Source organism: Rana temporaria, chromosome 5 (genome assembly GCF_905171775.1).
Source record: "Rana temporaria chromosome 5, aRanTem1.1, whole genome shotgun sequence".
Classification (NCBI taxonomy): Eukaryota; Metazoa; Chordata; class Amphibia; order Anura; family Ranidae; genus Rana; species Rana temporaria.
The window spans coordinates 372,702,600-372,711,943 of NC_053493.1; the positions used below are offsets into that span (position 1 = coordinate 372,702,600).

The 9,344-nt window shown below is 42.8% G+C and overlaps 1 protein-coding gene across 1 annotated transcript in view; it reads left to right on the top strand.

The window, feature by feature from the left end:
* Positions 1–8,845, top strand: part of ZFPM2 (zinc finger protein, FOG family member 2) — a 486,407-nt gene extending 477,562 nt beyond the window's left edge. Inside the window, exon 8 of the mRNA XM_040354842.1 lies at positions 4,701–8,845. Within this exon, the coding sequence (XP_040210776.1) occupies positions 4,701–7,183 (2,483 nt within the window). The 3' untranslated portion in view covers positions 7,184–8,845. The remainder of the gene's footprint in view (positions 1–4,700) is intronic.
* The last annotated feature ends 499 nt before the right edge of the window (positions 8,846–9,344 follow it).

A 9,344-nucleotide genomic window follows, 5' to 3' on the forward strand; every position in this document is an offset into this window, starting at 1 on the left:
TCTTTGCCCGGGCGTAACGTATCCGATTTACGTTACGCCTCCGCAACTTAGACGGGCAAGTGCTGTATTCTCAAAGCACTTGCTCCGTAAGTTGCGATGGCGTAGCGTAAATCGGCCGGCGTAAGCCCACCTAATTCAAATTTGGATCAGGGGGGCGTGTTTTATGTAAAACTACTGTGACCCGACGTGATTGACGTTTTTGCGGAACGGCACATGCGCTGTCCATGGAATTTCCCAGTGTGCATTGCTCCAAAGTACGCCGCAAGGACGTCATTGGTTTCGACGTGAACGTAAATGACGTCCAGCCCCGTTCACGGACGACTTACGCAAATGACGTAACTTTTTCAAATTTCGACGCAGGAACGACGGCCATACTTAACATTGGTACGCCGCACTTATGCCTCATATAGCAGGGGCAACTATACGCTGGAAAAAGCCTAACGTAAACGTTGTAACTTTACTGCGTCGGCCGCGCATACGTTCGGGAATTCGCGTATCTAGCTAATTTGCATACTCGACGCGGAATTCGACGGAAGCGACACCTAGCGGTCAACAAAAAAATGCAGTTAAGATCCGACGGCGTAAGAGGCTTACGCCTGTCGGATCTAATGGATATCTATGCGTAACTGATTCTAAAAATCAGGCGCATAGATACGACGGGTCGGATTAGGACTTACAACGGCGTACATGGCGCTGCGCCATCGTAAGTCCTTTCAGAATCTGGCCCAGAGAGTGCAAGTTTATCAAGGTCTAACCTGATGTCGGGGAGGATCTGTGGCCTTCATGGGTCCTTTTCCTCTCCCCAACTAAGGGTCTCCCTTCCGTTAAGCCTGTACTTAGTACTTGCTCAGTGGTATTGGCTGGTCCCTGAGGATTGTATGCCTGGTTTTGGCTAGGTGGACTAGAGTGGGCCTTGCCCCATCAGAATCCTTTTCCCCCGGGGTGTTCAGGGACTGAGGCCTGGCCTCAATTCTGTACCTTCGTGTACTTTGTGTGCTGTGATTTTTTAGCTCACAAGGTTCAATAAGCACCCAACAATGTCAGATCAGGGTGGGGAGAGAGTCCTCAACCCGATGTAAAGTCCAAGTCACATCGTCTTTGTAAAATGTGTTATGATCCTGTGTCTTAATGCTGAATGACAGGGCAGCTCAGACTTTCTGGTCAGTTCTGACCTGTTAAGCCGCGTACACACGATCGGTTTGTCCGATGAAAACAGACCGATGGACTGTTTTCATCGGACAAAACGATCGTGTGTGGGCCCCATTGGTTTTGTTTCCATCGGTGTAAAAAAATAGAACATGTTTTAAATGTTTCCTATGGATAAAAAAAACGATAGAAAAATGTGATCGTATGTATGGAACTCCATCGGACAAAAATCCTTGCATGCTCAGAATCAAGTCGACGCATGCTCGAAAGTATTGATCTTCATTTTTTTCGGCTCGTCGTAGTGGTGTACGTCACCGCGTTTTGGCACGATCGGATTTTTGACCGATGGTGTGTAGGCAAGACTGATGAAAGTCAGCTTCATCGGATATCCGACGAAAAAATCCATCGGATTAGATTCCATCAGATATTCGTTGTGTGTACAGGGCTTTAGTCATCTGATGTGCAATATTAGCAATTTATTTCCTTTGTAATGATAGATATCTTTTATACTGTAGCACAGTGGTAGGGAAATCGGTCATGTCCTTTTTTAAAGAACCAGTCCTGTATTATCGTAAAAGGGAAAAGCAACTTCATGGACAGCAGCCACTAAGTCATTAAGTCATTATAACCTCTACTAGTTTTGCTTACCCTTATAAAAAACTTAAAGTGTATGTCCAGATAAAACTTTTATTTTTTTGGATAGTGTGGAGAAAGATTCAATCCCCTGACTATGTTAGAGACATGTTTCCCTATTGCTGTTCCATTGTAACAAAGGTTAAAAGTATTTGTTACCCCAACACTTCATATTCCTGATATGTGCCTGCTGTTTCATGTACTTGTTTGAGAAAGTATCCTGTTCTCTTTGTATTGCTTCCTAGATGTGAAACCCCTGATGTTCCTGCTCATTGCCTTGCCTTTGTATTAAAAACTGATCACACTAAGCAGGAGAGCACACCCTGGTCAGTTCTCTAGCTATGCTGGGAACTCAGTATGTTCTTCTCCAATAATCAGACTTTTCCTGACATGCCCCGCTGCACAGCGATTCATTGGGAAGTTCAGTGTGCTGCTGTATCTTATCCCCCCAGCTCTCATACAGCTGATAACAAAGGGAATGTGATCACTTATGAAAAAGGGAAAAAAGTATTTATAATGTTTTTTATATCTATACAAAAATGTTTTGCCTTTCTTTCTATTTTAAACTGAATGGGTTGTTTTACAAGGTGATCATTTACAATCACTTTAACTAGGCAGGAAGTGAGTGAAAAACTGCCACAGCAACACCGACAGAAATATATATATATATATTTTTTAAGTACAACAGGGAAAGGTTAGAACCCCTGTCAGTTTTATGACTGTATGTATCCCTGCTGTAGATTTTCTCTCACTTCCTGTCTGGTTAAATGGTGGCAATACATGAGGAAACATCTCTCCAACCAAGCTCCAGATAACCGTAAAAACCCAACAAATGTTTTAATTCTTCTATACTTTAAAAAAAAACAAGGGGCTGAGGATGTATTTTAAAGCTGAACTTCAGATGGATATAAAGTAAATGAAAATATAAAAATTCCCCAACACGCTCTCCAGATGGAAAGCTCGAAAAGACAATAAAAAGGGTTTCAATATTTTAGTTTTTTGTTGCATACACTGCTGCGTCAAGGTACCTCTGTAAAGTGTGATCTCTATCTCTAAACTATTCAAATTTTCCAATATGGGACACATATATATATATATATATATATATATATATATATATATAACTAAATTAATTAAAAGTAGGAATGCCTTGGAGGCAACACACCAGACTCCCTTAAGACAGCTGAAGAAACTGTCACTGTGATTTACTTTAACCACTTGAGACCCGGACCAAAATGCAGCTAAAGGACCAGGCCCCTTTTTGCGATTCGGCACTGCGTCGATTTAACTGACAATTGCGCGGTCGTGCGACGTGGCTTCCAAACAAAATTGGCGTCCTTTTTTCCCTACAAATAGAGTTTTCTTTTGGTGGTATTTGATCACCTCTGCGGTTTTTATTTTTTGCGCTATAAACAAAAATAGAGCGACCATCTTGAAAAAAATTCAATATTTTTTACTTGTTGCTATAATAAATATCCCCCAAAATATTTAAAAAAAATATTTTTTCTCAGTTTAGGCCGATATGTATTCTTCTACCTATTTTTGGTAAAAAAAAATCGCAATAAGTGTTTATCGCAAAATTTATAGCGTTTACAAAATAGGGGATAGTTTTATTGCATTTTTATAAATTTATTTTTATTACTACTAATGGCGGCGATCAGCGTTTTTTTTTCGTGACTGCGGCATTATGGCGGACACATCGGAACAATTTTGACACATTTTTGGGACCATTGTCATTTTCACAGCAAAAAATGCATTAAAAATGCATTGTTTACTGTGAAAATGACAATTGCGGTTTGGGAGTTAACCATAAGGGGGCGCTGAAGGGGTTAAGTGTGACCTCATCTGTGTTTCTAACTGTAGGGGGGTGTGGCTGTAGGTGTGACATCATCGATTGTGACTCCCTATATAAGGGAACACACGATCGATCACGGCGCCACAGTGAAGAATAGTGAAGCTGTGTTTACACACAGCTCTCCCCGTTCTTCAGCTCCGGGGACCGATCGCGGGACTCCAGCGGCAATCGGTCCGCGGTCACGGAGCTTCGGACCGAGTCGCGGACTCGCACCCGTGACCCACGGCTGGGCATTATACAATCACGTACAGGTACGTAATTGTGCCCAGCCGTGCCATTCTGCCAACGTATATCGACGTTAGGCGGTCCTTAAGTGGTAAAACAAGTGCAAAATCCAGTGCAGCTCTGCATAGAAACCAGCTCCAGGTTTTTTTTTGTCAAAGTTTAATTGAACAAGCTGAAGTTAGAAGTTAATTGGCAGCCATGCACAGCTGCACCAGATTTTGCACTCTTCAGTTTTAGTAAATCAACCTCCGTGTGTCTATACTGATTCCAACAAAGCAAAATGGCAACCATTCAGATCAATTTATAATCGAGCACAGGTAAGGTGCACATAGGTATGACAATCCACAGACCAATACATGACTTCCCCAGCATACTCTACAGCTAGTTTAGAGCTAAGCAACCACACTTTGGGCTCTTCATTTTGGGGGGAGTGGCTCCTTCCAGCTACGGGCCGCCTAGGTGACTCCTCCTCTCCCACTAGGTGGCTCCTCCCTCATGGCGATCCTCATGCTGAAGTAGCTGAAGAGTGTGCAGTGTGTCTCCAGAGCAGCAGTTCATAAACTGTAAACACTTTGCTAATTCTTTTTGAATACATCTGCATGTGTGGACCAGAGTAGTTAGGGAGGTCTAATTTTGTGTTACCCAATTTGTAGTTTACTTGTTAGGCCCTTTAGTCCAACATTCTTTGTTTTATTTATTTGGAGAAAATATGCAGAATGGCAAGTTGTTCAGAAAGCCAGAAGGGTTGGGAATGTTTTGTGTGTGATAAGATATTTTGTCAGGTTTGCAGATAGATCAGCAAGATTTATTTTTGTATTAACATAATCCTGTCTTTTTGCAGGTGTTAAAGTTGAAGATGTCTTTCCTCCCGGGGCCAGCCTGAAATGTACAGTGTGTAACTACACGGCAGAATCTGTGATTAACTTCCACAAACACCTGTTCTCTCATCTTACTCAAGCTGCCTTTCGATGCAATCAGTGCCATTTTGGCTTTCAGACTCAGAGGGAACTCCTACAACACCAGGAGCTTCATGTCCCTGGAAGTAAACTGCAACGAGAAGCTGACACCGAACACTCTCCCGGTGCCAACGAAGCAAATGCACAACAGACGCCAGAGCTGCTGAATAAAAATGAACTTCTGCAGAGCCAAAAGACTGGGCTGAACAAAGATGCAAGCTCAGACAGTGAACTGGAAAAGAGTGAGAAGAAACCGCATCCTTTTCTGTCCAATCAGCGGCTAGAGACAGGCAATAAAAACATGTTTTCCTACACTAAAATAAAATCTGAGCCATCGAGCCCCAGGCTTGCTTCATCTCCTGTACAGCCCACTATTGGACCCTCTTTCCCCATGGCACCCTTTCTATCTCAGTTTGCTTTTCCCCATGATATAACTGTGGTTCCTCAAGCCTCAGAAATACTGGCAAAGATGTCTGAACTGGTACACCGGCGGCTAAGGCATGGCAGCAATAGCTACCCCCCTGTCATTTACAGCCCCCTGATGCCAAAGGGAGCCACTTGCTTTGAGTGCAATATAACATTTAACAACTTGGACAATTATTTGGTACATAAGAAACACTACTGCAATAGCCGATGGCAGCACATAAGCAAGTCAGACTTTCCCAGTGTAACGGAGAAGATACCAGAAGCTGTGAGCCCAACCAACGCTCAGAATCCTGTCAACCTTCTCAATACAACTCTTCATTCTTCCGAAAATGACAACCAACTGCTTCAAGCCTCCTGCATTAACTCAGGCAATGTTCTAGATCTTCTGGGGTCAAACTTAAAGCCAAGGGACAAAGACTTTGCCTCTGATGTAAAAAAATTGCCAAATGCGACTAACAATGATGAGAAAATTAATGGAAAAGCAGCAGAAATAAAAAATGCTGCACCCCCACAAATGGAAGGTGACAGTGGTGACCCAAACAGTACCACCTGCGCAGCTTGTAATATAACCTTCAGTAGGCAGGAAACATTCATGGTTCATAAACAGTACTACTGCGCAACTCGCCATGACCCCCCATTAAAAAGATCAGCGACAAACAAAGTGCCTGCCATGCAGAGAACTCTGCGCACTAGGAAGAGGAGAAAGATGTATGAGATGTGCCTTCCTGAGCACGATCAGAGGCCACAACTAGTTCAACAGCATTTTCTTCATGTGGCTAATCTTGGCAACCCTTGCACATCTGTCCAAGAGCCTGCAGAAAACCCCGGGGACTGTTATCATCCCAGGTGCGATATCTTTCCAGGAGTTGTTCCAAAGCATTTGGAAACATCACTTTCAATTAGTAAATGTGTTCCCGTGGTGAAATGCGAAACTTCGCACTCAACCATTTCCTCCCTGGAGATGGATGCACCAATAGACCTTAGCAAAAAATGCTTAGCGCAGTCTGATCGAGTAGCCTCCTCTCCCAAAAGGCTCCTGGACTATCACGAGTGCACAGTTTGTAAGATAGGTTTTAATAAAGTTGAGAACTACCTTACCCACAAGCAAAACTTCTGTCCCGTGACAGCAAGCCAACGTAACGACATAGGAAATCTAGAGAGCAAAGTTTTCCCCAACCCTGAGAGCGAAAGGAACAGCCCTGAAGCCAACTTCGAAAGGAGCTCCATAAAGTGTGAAAAGAACAGGACCTCAAAACAGTCCTCACCTAATGGGAACTTGTTCTCTTCACACTTAGCGACTCTTCAAGGTCTTAAAGTCTTTAGCGAGGCAGCACAGCTTATCGCCACGAAAGAGGAAAACAAAAATGCTTTTTTTTCACAATGCCTTTACCCAGGAGCAATAAAAAAAGCGAAAGGCGCCGATCAGCTTTCCCCATATTATGGAATCAAGCCAAGTGATTATATTTCTGGGTCTCTTGTAATACACAATGCGGATTTAGATCAAAGCACAAATGTAGAAAGCGAGTCTCCCAAAAGTCAGATACCTTCAAATGGATGTTCTTTACTGAAGAAAGAGTCGCTCCCACTATTGCCAAAAAACCGGGGCATGGTAATAGTGAATGGTGGACTTAAGCAGGAGGATCGGCCTGCTGTAAACTCTCAGCAAGAGAACCTTTCCCAGAACCCTCCAGCAGAAGACGGGTGTAAATCACCCTCCTGGGCACCTGACAAACCTCCGGCAGCTAATGAAAACGTTTCTCCGGCAGCCCCGGCTGTTGAGGATCAGGCATCAAGCCTAACGAAAACCGTGAATGGATCTGGAGCAGCTGCAGCCAGCGGGAAGTATTGCCGCCTGTGCGACATCCAGTTTAACAATCTTTCAAACTTTATTACTCACAAAAAGTTTTACTGCTCGTCACATGCTGCCGAACATGTCAAGTGAACAATCACATCTGGAGGTTTTGTTACAACGTGAAGTATGTTTGTTTCCTGCAGTCAGAGTAAAAGAAAAAAACAAACTATAATGCTGCTTAATTGAAATCCGGACAATCAGGATATCCGTACATTTGAAATGACTTGAAGATTTAAGGTGTAATTCCATAACAGTTATGCGTAAAAGTGTATTATTGGTGCCATTTTTCTTATTATTTATTTTACCAGCATCGTTCATACATTTGCATCCAGCAGCGACTCCCGTTCCTCAGCCGTTATTGTTCAGCTATGAGCTTGCCAGGGTAGTGGTCGCTGTTGGATGCGACTGTAGCTGTGGTTCTGTTATTTTTTATTTAAAGAACTTTATATTAAAGTCATTTGTAATGTTATTGTATAGTTATTGTGTAGCACATATGGTTTGCACCTGTATAGTAGATTTTAAATAATATAGACACAACATTGCAGAGAAAAAAAGACATATTAGGAATAGCTTCAGAAGCACTTGTGTATACGGATTTCCTTTCCTACGCTGTTGCAGAACGAGTAGCTGTCTTTGCTGAAATATAGCTGACACTTGTTAAGCCAACCATCCACATTACAATACGATTGTACAATTTCCTTTAGATTTACTGTATATGTTACAGTCTGATTGTATAATCTCCTTTAGATTTACTAACTTTACCTAGCTGAATAGCAATTGAATGGATATTTTTCTTTAGGTAGGTTCCCCCCCACAACATACGTGTTGGTAAGTATAAAGGAGATTGTACAATCACATGTGTGGCCAGGTTTAGGCTTAATATACAGGCAAGCTTTGAAAAGAATGGTCTGCAAATCAATAGGACCAGTTGATTAATGTGTATTGGTCCCAGTGGCCTAGAACATTTGTATGCTTTTCTAAGTATTTGTCATAGAATCTCGAGAGGAACAAGACCTGCAGTATTCAGGCTGTGCCTGACGATGGAAACTTGATGGAAGGTTGGCCGAAACTCTGCCAACTCTGCCAAAAACACATCCCCACACTAGGTGCATGTCCGCAGCCTAAACTGTGTATACTTATAGCCTTAAAACCACTATACAACACACCTGTCATTTCCATCGTGGACATATTATCTATCCTTTGAAAATAATTTCTGTGACCACCTCAAGGAATGTCATGGCACACTCTATACACATTTCTAAATTAAAAATGGATACATTTATTTTTCATTCTAAATGCTGCTCAGCAATTATTAGCTTACAAAGCCTTTTATGTGAGCCAGTGGCATGGTTATGGACATTTAAGTATTTATATATTCTTATCAAGCAGTAAAAGAACATTAAAGCAAGCCTTCACGTGCCTCTGAAGCTGCAGGCACTGCAAAGAATTTTCCCTCAAAGTTCCAAGCAGAAGTACTTAAAGTGGTTCCAAAGCATGGGTGTTTTTTTTACCTTAATGCATTCTCTGCATTAAGGTAAAAAACACCCCACTGACTATCCCCCCCCCCCCACCTCAACACTTACTTACCAGTCAGCTTACTTACTGGTGCTGTCCCATCTTCATGCCTTCTCTCCCATCTCTTCTTCTTCTCAGAGGTACTTGGGCAGCAATGACAGCCAATGGCACCTGCTGCTGTCAATCAAAGGAAGTGAGGAGGGAGAGAGGGGGTGGGATCAAGCCGCACTGTGTGTGTCAACAGATACACACAGCCCAGCTCAGGAGAGAGCCCACAGAGAAGAGGAGGAGCCTGGAGCGCCAGCAGAGGACACAAGAAGAGGAGGTTTGGGTCCATTCTGTCCAAAACCATTGCACAGAGCAGGTAAGTATAACATGTTTTAACAATCCAGCCTTTACAATCATTGACATAATCAGGACATAAGTCTGTTAAGTCAATCCCTTAACAGTTCAGTTTCCTCCAGCAGTCACTCAGCAGCTCAACTCACTCTGTTACCCTCTTCCAGCGGTAAGTCAGCAGCCTTCAAATTCCTAACAAAGACAGAGCAGGAGCTCTGTGAGGGGAAACATAGTGAGATAAGCTACATAGAGAACAACTTAAAGCAGAGTTCCGCAGAAAAAAATATATTAAAAGTCAGCAGCTAAAAATACTGCAGCTGCTGACGTTTAATATATGGACACTTACCTGTCCTGGGCGTGTGCAATGTCGGCACCCGAAACCGATCTCTCCCTAAGC